Source organism: Choloepus didactylus, chromosome 9 (genome assembly GCF_015220235.1).
Source record: "Choloepus didactylus isolate mChoDid1 chromosome 9, mChoDid1.pri, whole genome shotgun sequence".
NCBI lineage: Eukaryota > Metazoa > Chordata > Mammalia > Pilosa > Megalonychidae > Choloepus > Choloepus didactylus.
Genome location: NC_051315.1, coordinates 95,121,786 through 95,146,035, shown reverse-complemented (window position 1 = coordinate 95,146,035; position 24,250 = coordinate 95,121,786). Strand labels below are relative to the sequence as shown.

The 24,250-nt window shown below is 36.3% G+C and overlaps 1 protein-coding gene across 4 annotated transcripts in view; it reads left to right on the top strand.

Moving 5' to 3' along the window:
* The window catches only part of ICA1L (islet cell autoantigen 1 like), a 173,082-nt gene that overhangs the window by 52,566 nt on the left and 96,266 nt on the right, over nucleotides 1-24,250 (top strand). For all 4 annotated transcript variants that reach the window (XR_005218917.1, XM_037850256.1, XM_037850257.1 and 1 more), the window contains 2 exons: nucleotides 21,322-21,490; nucleotides 22,848-22,920. Coding sequence is in view for 3 of the 4 variants with exons in the window: in XM_037850256.1 (XP_037706184.1) it covers nucleotides 21,329-21,490; nucleotides 22,848-22,920 (235 nt within the window). In the remaining variant the exon portion in view is untranslated. The remainder of the gene's footprint in view (nucleotides 1-21,321; nucleotides 21,491-22,847; nucleotides 22,921-24,250) is intronic.

Below are 24,250 nucleotides of genomic sequence, written 5' to 3'. Positions count from 1 at the left end.
ACTGTCTAGCAGATGGCGCTGTTTGGTAACTTAATTGTTCTCTGCTTTGCCTTTCAGCACAGGCTGGGTCTAACAGGTGAGGTGAAACTGCGGGATTCCTATGCCCTCACTTTGCTGCCTCAAATCTGGCTCAATATGGGGCTCCACTTGTGGCAGAGTACTCCTTCAGCTGATCCAGTACCCCACCCATTCCCCAGGCAAAGAAATGGGTGCCAGCTGCTGCTCCCCTCAATGGTGGGGGAAGGGTTTTCAGAGCCAGGGCTGGAAATGCAGTCTCTCTCCATGTTTTCTCAATCTCCTTGTCCCTCACTGATCTGGACCGTGAAATGTCCTCCACTGTCCCCTGGGTCTTCAAAAAGTGGGGGTATATCTCACTGCTGTGAGAGATTTTAAAATCTGTGTTCCTGGTGGGAGGGGTCCCGTCTGCTGATTCTGTTCTTTTCTCACATGGAGACTGAGTGAGGGGGAATGGAGAGGACTGGCTGGTCTGGGTCAGAAGATTCCTGCCTGATATTTCTTCTCTTTCTCTGATTCGGCATCAGCAGTATCCTTCTCCAGTCTATACCCTCCAGAGTTGCAAACAGTTCAGAATTATCCTTTTTTTCATTGAATCTCTGGAGAGGAGTTTTCACTAGCTGTTTACATTGCCACATTGATGACATCACCCCCCCTCTAATGTATTTCTGAAACAGTAATGTTATATTTAGTCAGTGTCTTCACAGATTATTTTTCTCAAGGGAATTTCAGCGCTTCAGTTTGCAGATTAAAATTAGTCTGTTTTGCTTTTCAGTAATGTCCTGTTAATGAGATGTTTAAGTAAAGTGAGTACAAAACTATCTCTAAAGAAAATAGTGTTTTGTTTTACTTTAAGATCTAAACTCCAAATCCTTGAGATAGTTATAAAAATTTAAATATTGTAGAATAGGTACAAAAAGAATAAAGTGTTCTATTTAGTATAAGTTTGTGATGATTGTTCTCCAGAAAAATATTTTTGTATACTATACTATACTATACATAAATAAATAAATAAATAAATAAATAAATAAATAAATAAGCATGGTAAGCTTTGCTCCATACTCATAGTGATCATAAAAAATAAAAAAACCTAAAAGATCTAGCTGGGCTAGATACTAGGATAACCATTAACAGGAAACAATATAGAAACACAGAGTTGTGTGTTGTCATATGAATGTGCTGAGCTCTCAATATAAAAATAGGCCCTGGCCTCAGGGAGTTCTGTTTCTTTGGTTTAATAGAAATTAAGTGTCTCCCATGCATCATTCCTTCAACTCATTGATCATACCAGTAATATTTCAGGTCTCACTAAATCAGAGGCTTGAAATATTATTATCAGATACACTGTCAAACTGTCAACCCTGAAAGTGAAGTGGAGACAACTGGCATGTTGAATAGATAGGGAGAAATAACCACAGAAGGAAAGAAGGAAAGAAACTAAAGATTCTCCCATTCACAATGAGCCTGCAAAATTCAAGAAATTCAACATATGCAAGATGAATTTACTCCACATGAAAATAGTTTTTTGGAAAAGTTTAACAAAAGATTATATATGTTAAGGATGCCAAGAAGAAAAATTATGGGATGTCATCCATTAAAAAAGACAAGAAATTATTAAAGAAAAATAGGAGGATATGAAGAAGAACCAATTAGAAATCTTGGAAATTTAGAAGTCCTTGGAATAAAAAAAAAAAAAACAACAAACCCTCAGTAACTGAGATGAACTCTAAACAGGTCACAGTTGAAAGAGAATTCATACATTGTAAGATTGTATTGAGGAATTGATCCAGAACTCAGCACACAAAGATAAAAGTGAGCTATTAGGGCATACTAAGAAAAATGCCTAATAAGAGATTCGGGTAAAAAGAAGAAATTCTGAGTGAAAAGAAATATTTGAAGGGATAATGGCTTAGAATTTTCTAGAACTGAAGGAAGACATGAATTTCCAGAAAGAAAATATATTTCACCTAAACACATCTTAGAGAACTTTAGGACATCAAGGATAAAGAGAAAAAATCTTAAAAAGATTTCAGAAAAGAAAAATAAAATTTACTTATAAAAGAGTGACAATTTAATAATCCCAGGCTTCTCACTGGCAAAAATAGAGTTACAGAACACTATGGAATGCAATGTAGCAAAAACAAAACACAGAAACATGTATAGAACTTAAAAACAAAGGGCTGCATGAACAACGCAAGTATCAGAATGAGATCTACAGCACAATGTCATTTATGTAGATTGAAATATGTATATAATGATATACATTTTACAAGAACAAATGCAAATAAAAAGATATACATCAAACAGATTAGAATGATTTCCTGTGGGGAATGATGAGAATGGGAAAAGGAGTTAAAAGAGAATGAATGAACAAGTGAATAAACAAAGAAGCATGAGCTGATAAGCATGGTTAAAAAAAAGGAAAATTAAAGAAAAATCATTGCCAATATAGAATTTTATATTTAATTAGACTATCTTTATGAAACAGAGCAAGATAAGGAAAGCTTAGTATATACAAAGACTAAGAGAATTTAGGAGGTGCAGGTCTTCGTCAAAAGAACTATTAAATAATGGACTGTAACAAGCACAAAGAAAAAGTATAGGATACAAGGAATATTGGTAAGCCCATAATTATGAGCGGTGTTAATGATAAAACAATATTATAGACAACAAAATAAGATTGAGGTTATATTGAGTTGTTACTGTGTGGTAAATATGCTAGTCTTCATCAGGAAAATTTATACAGTGTGCATGGTAGAAAAGGAAATAAGGAAACGGAAAAAATATAATAAAAACAAAATAAGTTGATGATATAAGTCTAATTCTATAGTTGTTCCATTAAATGTAAATTGATTTGATTTGTCTGATAAAACAGATAAACAGATTAAACCTAAAATAACAGCTGGAAATGAAGGCATTGGAAAAATAAATACCTTGCAAACATTAATCAGAGGAAAGATGATATATTGATATTTATATTGGACAAAATAGAAAATAAAGCTAAATGCATTAATATGGCTAAGGAGGGACATTCATAATAATAAATGGAGCAATCTTTCAGGAGATAATAACCATAAACATGTATGCCTATAATATAACATCTATAACTATTTATATATATAAGTATTATATGAAGAAATGTGAAGTTTCACAATTGTAGCAAGAGTTTATAAAATTTGTTAAAAATTTTTTATTTTATTAAAATATATTCACATAGCATACAATCATCCAAAGTGTCCAACACTTCACAGTGTCATCATATAGTTGTGCATTCACCACCATGATCAACTTTTGAACATTTTCATTACTCCAAAAAATAAAAATAAGAACAAAATAAAAATAAAAAAGAACACCCAAAATATCCCATACCCCACCTCCTCCCTATTATTCATTTACTTTTTGTCCCCATTTTTCTACTCATTTGTCCAAACACTGGATAAAGGGAGCATGAGCCACAAGGTTTTCATAATCACACAAACAATGTCAGCTATATAGTTTTATGATTGCCTTCAAGAATCAAGAATACTGGACTAAAGTTCAGCAGTTTCAGATATTTCCTTCTAGCTATTCCAATTCACTAAAAACTAAAAAGGGATATCTATATAATGCATGAGAGTTACCTCCAAAATGACCTCTAGACTCCATTTGAAATCTCTCAGCCACTGAAACTTTATTTTGTTTCATTTCTCTTCCCCCTTTTGTTCAAGAAGTCTTTCTCAATCCCATGACACTGGGTTCAGGTTCATCCCCATGAGTCACGTTCCATGTTGTCAGGGAGATATACACCCCAGGGAGTCGTGTCCTGTGTAGGTAGGGGGGCAGTGAGTTTACCTGTCATGTTGGCTTAGAGAGACCACATCTGAGCAACAAAAGAGGTTCAGTGGGGGTGATGACTCAGGCACAATTATGAGTAGGCTTATCCTCTCCTTTGCAGTAACAAGCTTCGTAAGGGCAAGCCCCAAGATCGAGGGCTTGGCCTACTAGTGTACTGATAGTCCCCAATGCTTGTGAGAATATCAGGAATTCCCCAGCTGAGGAAGTTTAATATTCCCACATTTTCTGCAGTCCTTCAAGGGGGCTTTGCAAATACTTTTCTTCTTTGCCCAAATTACTCTAGTTTGTATTGGGGCTTCATTCTAACCTGTGAAAACCAACAAGATCTCACTCTATTCAGCGTTCCAGGTAACTGTGGTATTTGAGTGAGCTGACCATACAAGTTAAATTATATAGTGTGTGTAGCAAGAGTTTTAAATGTTTCATCTAGGAACACATGCAGCAGACACTGTTGAATTGCTAACCTCCCTTTAGCCTCCCATTTCTTTCTTGCTGGCAGAGATTGTGTCCCAAGATAGTAACTTTTCTAGTCTTACTTGTATCCAGAATATGATCACATGACCCACTTTAAATCATAAGAACCAGAGGGGCTTCTAGGAAAAGTTTTCCTCCACATTAGGAAGGGACAGAAGGGAGGAAACCAGTCTATTATTTGGTTAGTTATGACCATGTATATGTGATTCCTGGAGTAGCAGCCGCCATGTTGAAACCACAAGGAAAGAGCATTGGTCTCAACTTCCTTAATGACATCTTAACATGATTTAATAACTCTTCAATGTCTAGCTTATTAAAACAATCTCAATTTAGTATTTATGATTGAGTCCTGTTCATTCAAAAACTAATTCATTTATTTAAATAATTCTTATTATGTAATTAGATTATTTAATAATTTGCAAGGCCAGATTTCTCCTAGCTTTTCAGTATAATCTGTCCTTCCTGTGACTCTAGTGGCTTGAAAGGGAGGAGGGGAGGGGATACTGTCTATTCTTTACATAGGCCCTCCTTTCTCTTTCCTGTGCTTTCCCCAGGGTTGGAGTTAAGAGGAGGGATAGAGCATATGGTAACCAGCCTCCAGATGAACCCAGTGATCCCTCCTCCTTGTATTTACACCCTTGTGTAATCCCTTTTCCTTGAATGTGGGTTAGACTTAGTGACTTCTAGTGAATAGAGTAAGGTGGAATTGATGGTATATAGCTCAGAAATTGGGCAGGGTGGCATCCCTCTTGGATCATTCATTTTGAGGGAAGCCAAGTGCCAGATTGTAGCAATTCTATGGAGACCACATGACAAATAACTAAAGCCTTACACCAACCACATGAGTGAAAAGAGAGGAGGCTAGAGGATAGATGAAGGATTTTTAATCTGTGAGTAGCATAGATTCCAGGAGGAGTGGAGAAAAGAGAAGCAGTCACCAAAGAAAAATAATCCTTGGTTTAAAGATGGCAGAATGAACATGTACTTTTTCTCCCTAGGGCCTTCATGCTGTCTTAACTCTGCACTGCAGCATCTAGCACAGGCCTGCTGAATCCCTCTAAGTGCTCTGAACCTAAGTGTACTTGCTTTCTCACCTCCAGATTAAACTTTTTACTCCCTCAGAGTACTGTCTTGATTAATCCTAAAGGAAGAAAGCTATCCTTATATAAATTTACACAAATGAATGATACTACCACAAGAATTTTTTTTCATTAAGAGATAATGCTTCTTAACGCCAATGAAAATTTCATTGATGAAATTTCAGATAGGTAAAGTGAATAAAGTGGGAAAAAATATTTAGGCTGGTAGGGATAACTTGCAGTGGGGTCAGGGTACCTATTAGATAACTGGGAATAAGTTTTTTGAATTCTTTCCCCTAAACTATTTGCATTTTTTAGGACTCCTTCCTAGGCTTCACTTCTAAATCCTTTCTACATAATGTTTTCTCAGTGGCTGCAATACCTGCATAGGAAGAGCTTTAGCTGTTGGATGGAGTCAGAGGTATTTAGATTACTGTAACAAAAAAAAATAAAAGTAATTAGATTACCAACAAAATGCCAGAAGGAACTTTCATTATGTAAGTGATACAAAAATGGCAGAATATTGATAATTGTGATTTTGTTTTATTTTTGTCATATATATCTACATATGCTAATCAGTCATTTAACTTTTTAAAAAATTAAGGGGAGAAACAGTAGTCTTTTATATTTACCCAGACATTTAACATTTCCAGTGATCTTCATGCCTTTCTGTAGATTCAAATTACTATCTAGTGTCGTTTCCTTTCAGCCTGAAGAATTTCTGCTAGCATTTTGAAAGTCTCTTAACCATGAATTCTCTCAGTTCTTTATCTGGAAATGTCTTTGTTTTGGTTTGCTAAAGCTTACAAAATGCAGTATACCAGAAATGGGTTGGCTTTTACAGTGGGGATTTATTAATTTCCAAGTTTACAGTTCTGAAGCCATGAAAAATATCCAAATTGAGGCATCAACAGGATGATACTTGGACTCTGAAGACAGCTACTGGTGAGCTTGGGCTCCTTTGTCACATGAGAAGGCACATGGCTAGGTCTTCTGGTCTTTCTGTCCTGGGTTTTGTTGCTTCCAGCTTCTGGCTTCAGTGGCTTCCTCTCTCAACTCTTCTTGGGCTTTCCCTGTGAACTTCTCTGGGTTTTCTGTGTGTCCTTTATCGTCTTATAAAGGACTCCAGTTAGATGATTAAGACCCACCTTGAATGAGGTTGGTCACTTCTCAATTGAAATAACCTCCTCGAAAGGTCCTACATGCAATAGGTTTATATCCACAGAAATGGATTAAGAAAACATGATCTTTTCTGTGGTACATACAGCTTCAAACTACCACAATTTTTATTTTGCTTTCATTTTTAAAGGACATTTTCAATATGTATAGAATTATAGGTTGACAGACTTTTCCCCAACACCTTAAATATGTCCTTCTGTTGTAGTCTAGCTTTCGTTGTTTTTGTTGAGAACTTATCTGCCATTTATGTTTTGTTCCTTTGTGGATCCTGTGTCATATTTATTTGTCTGCTTTTAAGACATTCTCTTTAAAGTAAGAAAGAGTAAGCAGTTTGTCTATGATATGCCTGTCTGTGGTTTTCTTTGTATTTAACCTGCTTGGGGCTTGTTGACCTTAAAAGAATCTGTAAATTAATGCCATTCACAAAATTAGGGGTGTTTTATTTTTTCAAATATTTCCTCTGCCTCATTTTACCTCTCCACTCCTTCTGGATGTCTTTTGTCTCTCTGTGCTTCAGATTGGGTAATTTTTATGGATTTCTCTTTAACTTTACTTTTTACTTCTGCCTTCTTAAGCCTATCCAGTCAATTTTTAATTGCAGTTATTGAATTCTGTAACTGGAGACTCCCTTTTTTTTCTTTTAATGTTTAAATATCTGTACACTTACACACATAGCCTACTTTAAGTCTTTGTATGTTTTGATTAATAATAGCTGCCTTAAAATACTTATCTGATAATTGTCATATCTGGGAAATCTTTGGGGTCTATTTTTACACAACCTACTCTATAACCTACTAATTTAAAAAGATACCAACTTAGCTTCAATAACATATTCTCTGCTCCCATATCCCTTTGTTTTCTCTCTTTATATTGTTTTTGTCCCACTTTACTATTTTATATTTTACACATCCATTTTCAGGAAATAAGCCTTTTTCCTGTTAAATTGTATTCTGAATCTTATATGAATTAAAGAGGCTGCAATACATTGGATTTTGCATTTACCCTTTTAGTTTCCCTTACTGATGATCTTCATTTCATCACACCACTCCAAACCACTTGCTCCTATCTTTTCCTATCAAACTGCAGAACCCCCTTTAATAATTCTTGTAGGATAGATCTCTGGTTGACAAACTCTCTCAGTTTCTGTTTATCTATGAATATTTTAAACTCTCCCTCATTTTTGAAGGACAGTTTTGCTGGATAAAGAACTTTTGGCTGGAAATTTTTTCTCTTCAGTATCTGAAATATATCATACAATGGCCGCCTTGCGTCTGTGGTTTCTGATGAGAAATCGGCACTTAATCTTATTGAAGATCCCTTGTATGTGACAAATTGCTTTTCTGCTTTCAAAATTATCTCTTTATCTTTGGCACTTGACAGTGTTAATAGTATTTGTCTAGGACTGGGTCTATTGGGATTTATTCTATTTGGAGTATGTTGAGCTTCTTGAACATATATATTTGTGTTTTTCATAAGACTTGGAAGGTTTTCAGCCATTATTTCCTCAAATATTCTTTCTGCCCTTTTTCCTTTATCTTATTCTACTGGGACAACCATAACACATGTTTGTGCATTTCATGCTATCACTCAGATTCCTGAGCCACTGCTTAATTTTTCTGTTCTTTTCTCTATCTGTTCTTCTGACTGTATGATTTTGATTGCCCTGTCTTTTAGTTCACTAATTCTTTCTTCTGCCTGTTCAAGTCTGCTGTTGTATGCCTCTAGTGTATTTTTAATCTCTTCTATTGTGTCTTTCATCCTCATAATTTCTGTTTCTTTTTATACCTTCGAATTCTTCTTTATGTGCACACATTGTTTTCTTAATATCCTTGATCCATCTGTATATATTTTCCCTCCTCTCCTTAAATTGATTTGGAAGATTTGTTTGAACATCTTTGGTTAGTTGTTTCAAATTCTGAGTCTCCTCTGAAGTTTTAGTTTGTCCCTTCGGCTGAGCCATATCTTCCTGTTTCTTAGTATGGCTTGTAAAGTTTTCCTGATGTGTAGGCATCTAATTATCTTGGTTAATTAACTCTGAAGGTCTGTTTCTCCCTCTTATCTCGGGTTTTATTGTTCATTGGCTTTGTGTTAAAGCTCTTCTTTGATGCTTGGTCCAACTTATTGTAGACCTTTATAATAACTCATGCTTAACTGTTCAGTTTTCTCAGCTCTTCTTCATCTGATTCTTGTGTTGGATATGCAGTGCTGTTTTTGAGAATGTACTTTTTGTGCAATTGTTTCACCTCCAGGAGAGAGAGCTTCCCTTTCCTTGTTCCTTCTCTGGGAATCTTGATCTTTTCTGTTTGTGTGTGTGTGTGTTTTTTTTTTAATGTATTTTTTTTATTTTGAACTTTAACTTGTATACACAACATTGATAACTTTCAAAGTATGATTTAACAAGTAGGTAGAGAGCAAATTTCAAAGAATATCATGGGTCATAGTTCCACAACTTCAGCTATTCCCATTATTTAAAATATAACATGCATACAGAAAGGTGTTAGCTTTCAATGTACAGCTCAACAAGAAGTTATATAGATAATTTCAAAAGTTGTTATGGGTTACAGTTCCACATTTTCAGTTCTTTCCTTATTATCCAATATAGGGTATATACAGAAAGGTGAAGATGTTCAAAGCACAATTCAATGAATACCTATAGAGGAAATTTCAAAGAATGTTATAGGTTATGGTTCCACCACATCATTTACCTCCTTCCAGCTATTGTAACACACTGGCATCTAAAATTCATATATAAAAATTTTATTTTTATATGTGTATAAATAAATTTCAGTATTCATAGACCTTTGTTAAACCTTTGTTAAATCTTAACTTGTTTGTTGCCATCCCTTCCTCTCACTTAATCTCTTTCTCCATCTTCAGGGGTATCTAGACAGTGAGCATGCTAACTTGTTCATATTGAAAGGAGGTTTCAACATTATGGGGAAGGGGGCTACATCTGACTGTTGTTCTAAAAGAGGCTGTTCCCTCTGGGTTTTAGGACTTGTCTGGCATAGGAACACTCATGGATTTAAGTTTCTGAGAGATAAAATCTAGTGAGTGAATATAGAATCTCAGGTAGGGACCTAGGTATTTGGGGGCTACTTTTGGTAAGGGCATGGCATTCTGTGGCCATTTGGATGTCTAGCTGGAGCTTGCATAAGAGAAACCTCCAGGATAGCCTCTCGACTCAATTTGGGATCTCTCAGCACTGTGATCTCAGCTTGTTACCTTTCTTTTTACTTCCCCCTTTTGGTAAAGTAGTATTTTCAATCCCTTGCTGCCAGGGCCCAGCTTATTCCTGGGCATCATGTCCCACATCACCAGGGAGATTCATTCCCCTGGGAGTCATGTCTCTCTTGAGGGAGGTGTTAATGAATTTATTTGCTATGTTGGGCTTAGAGAGAGAAAGGCCACATCTGAGCAACAAAAGAGGTTCCCTGAAGGTGCCTCTTAGGTATAATTGTAAGAGGGCTCAGTCTCCTATTTACAACCCTAAGTTTCACAACAGCAAGCCTCAAGTCAAGGGCTTGATTTATTAAGTAGTGTGTTTCTAACTTCATTTAATATATATTCTATCCCAAGCTAAATGGTCAATTTCTTACATTATCTTCACTTAGTTGTACAATCCTCATCACTCTTATCTTTAAACAATTATCATAACATAATACATCCCAGAGCTCTTATTGGCTGCTAATTATTCATCCCTAATATTAGTGTAGTGTTGGTAAGATATTTCTATTAAACAGTGTTTAATATGTCATGGGTAGTTTTCCATATACCACTCTGCTATGAACCCTCTCCACCAGTGTCACACCTCATAAGTATATCATGCTAACACTCATTTAGGTTTGTAGTGCTAATCTGTAGGTTACATGCCTTTAACAACCATTTACAAACATGTTCACCTTCAACGAGTCACTGATACTTATAATTCCATTAATGAACAGTCATCACCCCATCCATTCCTATACCTTTTTGTTCACCCTCATTAACATGTCTGTACGTATTAGGTTACCATTCCCCCTTCCCTAGCTTCTATCTCTAGGTCCTCTGTGTTCTACAATGAAGACACTTGTTTTACATTTTTCACAGAGTTCACATTAGTGTTAACATACAATATCTCTCCTTTTGTAACTGACTTATTTCACTCAACATTATGTCCTCAAGTTTCATGCATGTTGTTATATGCTTCATGACCTCATTCCTTCTCACGGCTGCATAGTATTCCATCATATGTAAGTACCACATTTTGTTTTTTCACTCATCTAATGTAGGACATTTAGGTTGTTTTCATCTCTTGGCAATGGTGAACAATGTGGCTAAGAACATTGGTGTGCAAATGTTTGTTTGAGTCACTGCTTTCAGGTCCTCTGGGTAAATACAGAGAAGTGAAATTGCTTGATCTTAGGGTAACTCAATGCCTAGTTTTCTAAGGAATTGCCAAACTGTCTTCCAGAGTGGCTGAACCATTATACATTCCTACCAGCAATGAATAAGAGTTCCAGTTTCTCCGCATCCTCTCCAGCATTTGTAGTTTCCTTTTGGTTTTTTGGCAGCCATTCTTATTGGTGTGAGATGATACCTCATTGTGGTCTTGATTTGCATCTCCATAATAATTAGTAAAGATGAACATTTTTTTCATGTTTTTTATCCATTTTTATTTCCTCTTTGGAGAAATGTCTTCATATCTTTTGTCCATTTTATAGTTGGGTTATTTGTACTAATGTCATTGAGTTGTAAGATTTCTTTGTATGTACAAGATATCAGTCTCTTATCAGACAGATGGTTGCCAAATATTTTCTCCCATTGAGTTGGCTGTCTCTACCTTTTTGACAAATTCCTTTGAGTTACAGAAGCTTTTAATTCTGAGGAGTTCCAATTTATCTATTTTTTCTTTTGTTGCTTGTGCTTTAGGTGAAGGGTCTAAGAAGAAACCTCCTAATACTTGGTCTTGAAAATGTTTCCCTATATTATCTTCTAGGAGTTTTGTGGTGCTGTCTCTTATATTGAGATCTTTAATCCATGTTGAGTTAATTTTTGTATAGGGTTAAAGGTAAGGGTCCACTTTCTTTTTTTCTTTCTTTCTTTCTTTTTTTTTTTTTTAATATAGATACTCAGTTTTCCAGCCCCATTTGTTGAAAAGGCTGTTGTGTCCTAGTTCAGTGGATTTGGGGACCTTATCAAAAATCAGTCAACCATAGATATGGAGGGTCTATTTCTGAAGTCTCAGTTTGATTCCGTTGATCAGTATGTCTATCTTTGTGCCAGTACCATGCTGTTTTACTACTGTGGCTTTATAGTAGGCTTCAAAGTCATGCAGTATAAGTCCTCCCACTTCATTTTTCTTTTTTAGAATGTTTCTAGCAATTCGAGGCATCTTTCCCTTCCAAATAAATTTGATGACTAGCTTTTCCAAGTCTGCAAATAGGTTGTTGGAACTTTGATGGGAATTGCATTGAATCTGTAGATCAGTTTGGGTAGGATTGACATCTGAACGATGTTTAGCCTTCCTATCCATGAACACAGAATATCTCTCCATCTGTTTAGATCCCTTACATTTCTTTCAGTAGAGTTATGTAATTTTCTGTGTAGATGTCTTTTACATCCTTGGTTGAGTTTATTCCTAGGTACTTAATTTTTTTAGTTGCTATTGAGAATGGAATAGTTTTCCTGAGTGTCTCTTCAGTTCGGTCATTTCTCTATATAGAAACATTAGTGACTTATGTGCATTAATATTATATCCCACCACTTTGTTGAATTTGTTTATTAGCTCAAGTAGGTGTGTCTTCAATTTCTCAGGGTTTTCCAAGTATAAGATCATATCATCTGCAGATAATGAGAGCTTTGCTTCTTCCTTTCCAATTTGGATACCATTACTTCTTTTTCTTGCCTAATTGCTCTGGCTAGAACTTCTAGCACAATGTTGAATAATAGTGGTGACAACAGGCATCCTTGTGTCGTTCCTGATCTTAGAGGGAAAGTTTTCAGTCTCTCACCATTGAGTACTATGCTGGCTGTTGGTTTTTTATATATGCCCTTTATCATATTGGGGAAGTTTCCTTCAATTTCTACCTTTTGATGTGTTTTCATCATAAAAGGATGCTGGATTTTGTTGAAAGCTTTTTCAGCATCTATTGAGATGATCACTTGATTTTTCCCTTCTGATTTGTTAATGTGTTGTATTACGTTGATTTATTTTCTTGTGTTGAACCACCCTTGCATACCTGGGATGAACACCACTTGGTCAGGGTGTTTAATTTTTTTAATGTGTCTTTGAATTCAATTTGCAAGTATTTTTTTGAGAATTTTTGCATATATATTCATTAGGGAAATTGGCCTGTAGTTTTCCTTTCTTATAGCATCTTTATTTGGTTTTGGTAACAGAGCAGTTTTGGTTTCTTAAAATTAGGTAGTGTTCCATTTTCTTCAATTTTTTGAAAAAGTTTAAGTAGGAATGGTTTCAGTTCTTTTTGGAAAGTTTGGTAGAATTCCCCTGTGAAGCCATCAGGGCCTTGGGTTTTTATTTGTAGGAAGCTTTTTGATAACTGATTGAATCTCTTTACTTGTGATTGGTTTGTTGAGTTCTATTTCTTCTTTATTCAGTCTAGGTTTTTTGTGTGTTTCCAGAAAATTATCCGTTTTCTCTAAATTATCTAGTTTGTTGGCATAGAGTTGTTCATAGTATCCTCTTATGATATTTTTTATTTCTTCAGGATCCCTAGTACTATCCCCCCTCTTGTTTATTATTTTGTTTATGTGGGTCTTCTCTCTTTTTGACTTTTTCATTCTAGCTGAGGGTTTGTCAATCTTGTTGATCTTCTCAAAGAGCCAACTTTTGGTTTTATTCTCTGTTTTTTGTTTGTTTGTTAGTTTTCCATATCATTTATTTCTGCCTAATCCTTGTTATTTCTTTTCTTCTACTTGCTTTAGGATTAGTTTGCTGATTTTCTAGCTTTTTCAGTTGTCCCATTAGTTCTTTGATTTTAGCTCTTTCTTCCTTTTTAATGTGTGCATTTAGAGCTATAAATTTCCTTTTCAGTACCACTTTTGCTGCATCCCATAAATTTTGATATGTTGTGTTCTCATTTTCATTTATCTCTAGATATTCAGCAATTTCTCTTGCAGTTTCTTCTTTGGCCCACTGATTGTTTAGGAGTGTGTTGTTTACCTCCAGATTCTTGTGAGTGTTCTGGTTCTGTGATAGTTATTAACTTCTAGTTGTATTGCATTATGGTCAGAGAATGTGTTTTGTATAATTTTAATCTTTTTAAATTTATTGAGGCTTGTTTTATGCCCCAGCATGTGATCTGTCCTCAGTTTTGGAGAATGTTCCATGAGCATGAGAGAAGAATGAATATTCTTGTAATCTGGAATATAATGTTCTATATATATATATCCATGAAGCTTAATTCATTTATCACATTGTTTAAGTTTTCAGTTTCCTTATTGGTCTTCTGAGCCATAATATTAATGTTTGTGAGTACTTCTTTGATTTATTGCTCCAGGTTCTGTGTCTCTTATGGGTTTTTCATTTGGACATTTGGGTTATCCATATCTTCTAGTTTTCTTAATATGTTTTGTAATTTTCTGTTGTTTTTGGCCTCTTTACATTTGCTTATCTTGATAGGGCTCTGTTAGAGTATGTAGGATTATTTGAACATTTATCTGTAATTTGACAGAGCTACAATTGGTGGAGTGCATTTTCCTGACTTACCATCAGCTGACTCTCCTAAGCCATCTTTTACCCTTAAGCCAGTTCTCCTCAACTTCGTTTATGTACTGAGTGGGAGTTGAAACCATATGATGTCTAATCAGTGTACGAGTTTTCTGTGTGCACTGGGGACTGTCCTATTGGTGGGGGGCATGTCCTGTGCAGTTTGGCAGGGGATCCACTCTAGGACCCAGTGGTCCCAGCCATTCCTCGATCTATGGGTAGAATACTTTGGGGTCCACAAGCTTGCCAAATCCTGAAATCCCTCAAGGAAACTCTCAGCTGCTGGGCTGTAATGTTATCTCCCAGCCAACTGCAAAGTCCTGCCCCTGGGTCACAAAAGTCTGTCTCCCAGGCAACCACAGTCTTAGCCCTGGTGCCGTTAAAGGCTGTTTCCCAAGCAACTGCAAAGATGACTACACTAGGCATGGAAAACCACCCTCTTCCATGGTCGTCTGGCCGCTTGAACCTCCAGTCCCTGTCACGGTAGCTCTCAGCCACAGATATGTGAAGGGTAATCCCCTGAGCCTAGTAATTTCAGGGTGCCCAGGGAGTGGAAGGCTACATCCCTCTGCACCATCAGCCACCTCAGTGGCGTTCTGGGCCAGACACTCACCAGTCTTGAATGCAGCCTCTTGGTTTCTCCAAGTAGGCATTCACAAATGGGTGTAGAAGTCCTGCTGTTTTGGAATATTCTGTCCTTTATTTAGAGTTTTTCATGGAGGAGAATCCTGCTCTGTCTTTCCTAATCCACCATCTTGGGAGCTCATCTTGTGTGTATTTATTTGATTAATTGCTCCAAGTTCTGTGTCTCCTCTGGCTTTTTAATTTGGACATTTGGGTTATCTATATCTATGTATCTATATAGTATGCTTTATAATTTTTTGTTGTTTTGGCCTCAAGATTTGCTTTTCTTGATAGGGTTCTTTTAGAATATGTAGGATTATTTAAGACTTATGTAATTTGTCTAATTTGGTAGAGCCACAGCTTGGTGCCAGCAGATGGCATTCTTGATTCACCTCTTACCTTCAAACCATTTCTCCCTCAACTTCATCTATGGTCTGAGTTGGGGTCCATGCCACATGGAAGTCCAATCAGTGCACCAATTTTCATGTACTCTGGGGACTGGCAGCCCTGTCCTGCACAATTTGGCAGGGAGTCCGCTTCAGGGCACACTGGTCCTGGCTGTTCCTGGGGCTACGGGTGGAGTACTCCAGGGCCACAGAGCTGCGTGTTTCACCTTCCAGCTCAAATGCCCCACAGTCGCTGTCTACTGTGCATCCATGAGTCCCTGGGGTTGGGGGAGGCCTCCTGTTGCTTCCATGTGGCCCCCATCACTGTCTTTGGTTTTCTGCAGTTTGGATATGATAAGTCTAGGTATGGGTTTTTTGGTAATTATCCTGCTTGGTGCTCCCTGAGATTCCTGTATTTGTGATTTAGTGTCTGTCATTAATTTTGGAAATTTTTCAGCCATTACTACTTCAAATATTTCTACTGCTTCTTTCTCTCTTCTTCTGGTATTCCCATTATGCATTTTCCACCTTTTGTAATTGTCCCACACTTCTTGGATAGTCTGCTTCCTTTCATTCTTTTTTTCCTCTTTGCCTTTAGTTTGGGAAGTTTCTAGTAACATATTGTCAAGCTTACTGATTCTTTTGTCTGCTGTGTCCAGTCTACTGAGGAGCCCATCAAAGGCATTTTTCATTTCTGTTACAGTGTTTTTTTTAAATTTCTAACATTTCCCTTTCTTTCTTTCTTATAGTTTCCATCTCCTTGTTTACATTACCCATCCGTTCTTGCTAGTCCACTTTTCCATTAGCATATTAGAGTCCTTAGCATGTGAATCATAGGTAATTAAAGTTCCTCATCTGATAATTCCAAAATCTCTGCCATATCTGAGTCTGGTTCTGATGCTTGTGGTTGTTTTTTGTTTTTGTTTGTTTATTTTGCCTTTAACATGGCTTATAAGTTTTTGTTGAAAGCCAGACCTGATATATTAGGTAGTGGGAACTGAGGTAGATAGACCTTTATTGTGAGATTTTATATTTCTCTGGCTAGAAGGTAGGCTGTGTTTACTGTTGCCGTAGCTGTTGATGTCAGAGGCTAAAATTTCCTCTAGTATCTGTATTTTTATCCCCCTGTTGTCTTTGGGTTTCCCTAGCAAACTCCTTCTTAAACCGAGTCTGAGTCTTGCAGCTCTTTCATTTGTAACCTGCTGTTGTTTTAATAGTTAGATGAGAGGGTGGGAAGCATTCTGTAATCCTATGATTAGGTCTCTGTCTTTGGTGGGCTAGTGTCCATGGGCTGTGACCTTCACAAGTGCTTCTCAGCCTTTTTTATCTCAGATGTGAGATAGGAAGACTTTAAGGGACTGCAGTTGGGTAATTTCCCTTCCCCCAAATGGGATAAGGCTCTGGTAGTGGTGGTCTTTGTGCTAGCTGGGTTGGCCTTTGTTGTGGAGAACTGTTTGGACTTATTTCAAAATGCTTGCTTTTCCCCTAGGAATATTTCAAGTTGGTTACTTCCCCCATTCTCCAAGTCAAACATGAGGGGATCTTTCTCTGCTCCTCACCATGAAAAACTGTTGAGGCTCCTAGAGTAAAACTCAGCAGAAGTGTGGGGACCCTCCTTAGACTGGTTCCCCGTGGTTTTTCTCTCTCAGTCCATTCTCAGTCTCCAGCCGTTAGCCATTTTAAGTGTTCCTACCAGTTTCTGGATTCTGGGGCTTCTGCTTCAGGTAAGCTGATTGCTTCTCTCTCTAGTTTTCCTGATGATGATTTAGCCTGTGCTCTCAGTTCTCTGATGGATTTGGGCAGAGTTGTTGCTTTTCAATTTGTTCAGCTGTTTTCGTCTTGTGAGATTGGGAAAGACAGCTTCTAAGCTCTTCACATGTCAGAGCAGAAACTGGAAGTCCCAAACTTGTGTACTGATTTTGGGGATCACCCTCTCTGTGGCTCTCTCCTTCTAGGATATCTCTCCTAGATTCCTGTTAGTTCTGCCAGCCATGACCACCATCATCTGACAACCTCAAGCCAGTAAGACTTGACTTTCTGTTCCCCACCCCAGGCAGGCAGATTTAACAGTAAGTGTCTTCACACAAAAAACTACAAACTTGCACATCTCACCTTTTGCAGATTTACCCACCCATCTTCTCCCATTCCTTTGGGAAGGAATGTGTGCTTACTGTAGGCAGGGTGGCTTCCAGGGAGGAAAGGAGAAGCTGAGCTAAGAATGCCAAATGTTTTGCTCTCAAATTTTCAGTCAGGTAACTTACTCTCTCCCTCCATGAAGGAGATGAGAGAATGAGGGAGGAGAGAGGGGCCAGATTATACTGTTTGAATTATATCAACTTGGAAGCTGATGTGGGAAAAAGATGTTCCCTCCTTGTACTCTTAAGCGTTTTATTCTCTTAACTGATAAATTGGATCTAAGCCTGAGGTCAACTTTAGTGGAAGAGATCATGGTTTATTATACAATTGAAGTGACCCACATGCCAATAAACAATGATAAAGTCTGGGGTGGGGGGTTACTTATTGAAAGCAGTGGAGAGAAACCCAAAGCAGACAGAAACTGGGGGTGTGCCGGTTTGAATGTATTATGTCCCCCAAATGCCATTATCTTTGATGTAATCTTGTGTGGGCAGACCTATCAGGGTTAATTAGATTGTAATTCTTTGAGTGTTTCCATGGAATGTGCCCCACGCAACTGTGGGTGATAACTCTGATGAGATAATTTCCATGGAGGTGTGGCCCCACCCATTCAGAGTGGGCCTTGATCAGTGGAGCCATATAAATGGGCTGACAAACAGAAGAAACTCAGTGCAGCTGAGAGCGACATTTTGAAGAGGAGCTGCAGCCAAGAGGGACACTTTGAAGAAAGCACAGGAGCTGCAGATGAGAGACAGTTTGAAGATGGCCATTGAAAGCAGGCTCTTGCTCCAGAGAAGCTAAGAGAGGACAAACAATCCAAGAGCAACTAAGAGTGACATTTTTGAGGAGCTGAAGCCTAGAGAGGAACATCCTGGGAGAAAGCCATTTTGAAACTAGAACTTTGAAGCAGACACCAGCCATGTGCCTTCCCAGCTAACAGAGGTTTTCTGGAAGCCATTGGCCATCCTACAGTGAAGGTACCCGATTGTTGATATGTTACCTTGGACACTTTATGGCCTTAAGACTGTAACTGTGTAACCAAATAAACCCCTTTTATAAAAGCCAATCCATCTCTGGTGTTTTGCATTCCAACAGCATTAGCAAACTAGAATGGGGGGGATAGACAAAATACAGGTTTTCCCTCAAAGATCTTTATGAGTCAGAATGGTATAATACTTAAATCAAAATCCAAGCCCTTTCATACCTAAAATTAAATTCTTTTCTATTTTCTATATCAAATTATATCCAGTCTTGTTATCAAACTAGCATATGAGAGGTTCTGCAATTATTTGGTGGCTTAATGTATACTGCCCAGGAATCAGGAAGATATCCAAAGGAGAATATCCAGAGAATACCTGGAGGAGTGGTACTTTGTGGACTTTATATTTTATCTTTGTTATATTTTATGCTTTTTGTTTAAACCTACTTTGATATTAATACAGCTATCTCTGTTTTCATTTCATTTGTATTGACATGATGTATCTTAACTCATCTTTTTATTTTTATTCTTTCTGTCTCATTTTGCTTTAGGTGAATTTCAAATAGCATATGGTTGGATTTAGTTAATTGTTTTTTTATAATTTGAGATTCTTTGCATTTAAGAGGGAGTATCTTTTATCATATTTAATAGTATATTCCTATTTTGCCATCCTACTTTATATCGTTATATCCTACTTTACTCATGTTTTTCCCACACTGTCTTTTGCTATTTTAAAATTTTTCTTGCTTTCTTGTTTTGCCCCTAGTAATTTGGAAATTAGATATCCTATCTTTATTTAATTAAGTAATTAATTTTGATTAAAAAGAACTGAACCTCTATTTCTTTACCACCATTAAGAATACAATAGCATCTATTGATTCATCTGGAAATGATGAGTGAGTCACATCTTTAGTACTTCCCTTTTGTTCCTACCTCCCACAGTTTTGGGGATAATTTGATCTTTATGAGTCAAACTATTACTATATCTTCTTTTTTTCTTTTTTACATCTTCTTAAGAAATGCTTTTCACATTTGCATTTCCTTTTATAACTATTAAGCATCTTGACAACAATTATTTACACATTAATTTAAAAATTTAACCGATTACAGTGTTCATCCTATTTCTTTTGTAACATGTGCCCTATTACTAAGATCTTTATTTTTATTCATTTACTGGATATTAAAGTAATTTTTAAAGAAGGGTATTATATCAATTTTTTAGTGCTGCCATAACAACTTACTACAAATTGGGTAGCTTTAAACAACAAAGCTTTATTCTCTCTTATTTTTGAAAGCTAGAAATCCAAAAGAAAGGTGTTGCCAGGGCCTCTGAAACCTGAGGAGGAGGAGCTTTCCTTTTCTCTTCTAGCTCCTGGTGGTTGCTGGTAATCCTTGATCCCCTTTGGCTTGTAGATACGTCACTCCAATCTCCACCTCTGTCTTCACATGGCCTTCTCCCCTGTATGTGTGTCGGTGTTGGCGTCTTTTCTTATTATGACAGCAGTCATATTGGATTAAGGACCCACCCTACTCTAGTATGACGTCTTCTTAACTAATTACATCTGCAAGAGCCCTATTTCCAAATAAGGTCACATTCGGAGGTACTGGGGGTTAGGACTTCAGTGTATCTTTTGGGGGGTCACAGTTGAACCTATGGCAGGTATGTATCTGAATCTTTGCATATCTAAGAGTATTTATTAAATGTGTGTTATTCTGACATAACAATTATAACTAAAGGAAAAATTCCTAAAGAAATGGTAGTAGTATGCAAAGATATATGTGCTTTTATTACAAAGGCAAAAAGTATAAACTGATAAATGTCTACAAATAGAGAGTGATCAAATAAAATAGAATTATTCCAGCCACTATTTGCAAAGCATAACTGAGAAATTATGACTTGAGGGCTGATTATGATTACCGAATTATTATATAGATATTCCTTTTTACTTTTGGGTATGTTAGAATAGACAGAGGGAAATACCTGAAATCTGAACTGTAATCCAGCTGCCTTGATCTCTGATAATGATTGTATAGCTTTTATGTTGTGTACTTGTGATTGTAAAAACCTAGTGACTAACCTCACTTGTACCCATTTATCTAATATTTTGACTTTAAAGTCTTATGATCACTAAAGACAACCCCTAATGTTTATTAATGAGGGGTTTTGGGTCAGCCCAGAACTAACCTGCCCCAAGTCCAAAGTTATCTTGATAACTGAAACTGTATCTAACCAAAATGGGCCCACTTGACATTTGCAGTAGCTTAGACTTTAACCTATAAGTCACCTATACCTCATTAAAATACTAAAAATCACACCCATCATCATATTAAGTCTGCTATTTTCTTACATACATTCTGTGACTAAGCATGTAATCAATCTGTTCATGCTCAATAATTAAATCAGCTCTAATTACATCATCTGGGGCCATTGTGCTCATTATCCTAAAGTCTGCCCATCTTTTGATACTATAAAACTATCCAAATTACAGAAGTTTGTAGAGACAGAATTTGGGCTGATAGGACATCTTGCTCTCCTGCTTTGCATCTAGCAATAAAACTCTTTCTCTCTTGAAACCCAGGTGTCTCAGGAATTGGTCATTTGAGCACAGGGGGCAAAGAATCCATGCCTTGATCCAGTAAAAAAGCATAACAGTTTTTATCAACTTTGTTACTTCCTAACTGAAATTAATGTAAATATTTATCTTTTTGCCTGTTTCTTGTGCAAGTTGTAATTATAACATAAACTTAAACCACAGAAAGCCAATATCAACTTTTGTGGCTATTGAAATTAAAATTCTATTTAGTATCTTTTTCAGTTTTTCAGTTAGATTAAATATTGGCTAAATAGGTATTTATTATAGAACATGTTTTTTAAGAAATTTAATTTTAGTCTGTTCCTTGTAGTCAATCCATGGATTCCTTTGTGCAACACAGACCTGAAGATAACCAGTCAGTAGTCAGCAGAATGCAAAAGAAATACTGGAAAACTAAACAGGTCTTTATCAAAGCAACAGGAAAAAAAGAGGATGAGCATGTGGTGGCATCTGATGCTGAACTTGATACTAAACTTGAGGTAACTTTGAGAATTCTGAACATTGCATATTAATTTTTGTTATTAATTGGGACTACAAGGGGGACTATGACAGGCTCTCATGCTGAAGAATTTATGAGAATAAGTGCAAGTTTGTTAATAGAATGTTTAGTTGTATCCCATTGTTAATCACATTTTCTGGATAGGTGGTTCCCACAAATTGAGAACTGGCAGACCTGGTATTCACTAAATTAGATAAATCATCTGTTTGCCATATGTGTTATAGTTTTAAGCTAAATATCAATGAATTCATTATATTCCCAATTGAAACCATTCATTCATCATATTTCATGACATAATATTTTGTATTGCTTTTATGTAAAATTTTATGGGACCATATATTCTTTATATATCATTCTCATGACAATTGCTTGCTTTAATGTGATGTCTTATAGTTCATTGAAATCAATGAATTGTTATCAAATAGATAATGAGGATTTTGCTTGTTTCTGTTACTAAAAGAGTTATTGAAGTATTTTAAATGCCTTGTTGTGGCTCTGTTTTTCGTTTTGAATACAAGCAATACTGGCTATGAAACAACTTTAAACCTACAAATGTTTCATATTTTTAAGTAATGAAACTAATTAGATGGACTTCTCATATGAATTGATGAAAATCTAGATTTTTAAACGCAATTTTACTAATTTCATGTACATACATTAATTTAAGTTAATGCTCAGAAATATTTCCAAGCAAGGGTTCTGTTATGTTTGAAATATAATCATTATATTGGGATCTTAAAAATATAGGTCTAATTAATTAGGTATTGATCTACTTTGATTTTTCTTTATTCGGCAAAAAGTAAATTCTATTGCCATAATAGATATGGAAATAGAGGACGAATTAACAAGCTTTACTATTTGTGTTTAAAAGTATTCCTCTTAGGACTCAGTGACAAATGTGGAAAAATGAAGGGACTTTATTATAAATAGTTAGTGTCTATTATCAATCCTCCTGAGGTCTGATCACACACCAAAATAACAGCAAAATTGCTCGAGAGATAGAAGATTCGGGCTTTATAATGATATTAGGAACTTATTTAATGATTGAAGGATTAGGACCTAATGTTATACCATAGTGTCAAGGTCTTTTTGAACTAAGTCTCATAAAAATTCTTCAGCATAAGATTTTGTGAGAAGGTGGTTGTACTCTAAAAACCTATACTGGCTTCTTTAGCCAGAAATACCTGTCTTTATAGATCCATGTGGACAGTTATCTCATGTGTATAATTGTGTCCTAATCCCAAACTTTCAAGTGCTTAATTTGAAAGGAGAGTCTATTGGATATTTTATATTTGTTTGTGGTCCTTTAAATGTCCTAATAAAATTTGTATTTTAAGGTTTTTCACACCATTCAAGAAACATGCACTGACCTTCTGAAGATAATTGAGAAATATCAGCAAAGACTCGATGGTATGGAATCACAGATATCTATATGATGATGCCCTTTGAAATAAATGTTAGGTTGTATTTTTTGAAAATTATATTTAATGTAAAAGTAGTGGTTTATTGAATTATTTTATAAGTAGTTTCTTATGGCAAAATGTGAATATTTAGAGTGACCTGTTCTCAAAGCCCCCAGCATCCGTCTCTTCCCTCCTTAGTTCATCCAATCTGCTGATCCCTATTTCATTTTGTTAATGTTCGGTATTCCTGCCCAGAGTCTCAAGTGGGACTTGCTTCCATCATTTAAAAAATCTCTCTCTTGATCCCCACTTGCCCTTACAATTACCATCTATTCTTCTCCTCTTGACAGATAATTTTGAAATAATTGTCTGTATGCACAGTCTCCATTCCTCTCCTTCCCCTTTCTCTTATACTCATTCCAGTCAGGTTTTCACCGCTGGTACTCCAGAAAGAGTCATGAAGAGCTAATTGCTTGTTTCATTTGACTTATCATATTATTTAACACAATTGATTATTTCCTCCTCCTTGATACACTTTCTTCACTTGGCTTCCCTGGTTTTCTTCTTACTGGTCATTCCTTCTCAGTATTCTGCTTTTGCTGAATCCTGCTCTCTCCTGGACCTCAAGTATGGAACTAAAGTTTTGGATCTCTTCTCCCATTTTAATTACAGTGGCTGCCTGGCCCTACAGGAGCAGGCCACCTCTCTGATCCTGGTTACCTCTCTGTTCTCATTCATCTCCTAAAACTTTCTCCACTTCAGCCACTTTGGCCTTCATCACACAGGCATGCCTCTACCTCCACATATCTGCACAGTGAGCTCCCTAACTTCTTGTATTTTTGGTCAAATGTCATCTTTGTATTGAGACCTTCCCTGACCTTCATATCTAAAATGGAATACTCTTTCCCTTGTAAAGCCTTGCCTAAGTAGTAATAGCATTTAACAATATTTAACATTTTATATATTTTTATCTATTTTCTTCTCTCCACTAGAATATGCTCTCTTTAAGGACAAGGATTTTTGCTTCTTTAATTTTTTGTCCCTAAAACCTAGAAACAATGTCTAGCAAATAGTTGGTACTCAATAAATATTTGTTCAATTAATTGAATAAATGTCTTGTGTGGCTATATAATTAAGCTCATCACTTCATAATCAAAGCTTATATGTTGTCCCATTATTAAAGCAAGACATCCAGTAAAGCATGATTATTCAAGTAATTTTTGAGTACCTGCCATGTGCAAGGCCCTACTTTTCCCAAGGAAATAGTTGGAGAAACAACTTTTTTGTAACAGTATAAGAGATGACAGAAAATAGCATAATTGAGTTCAGAATAGCGA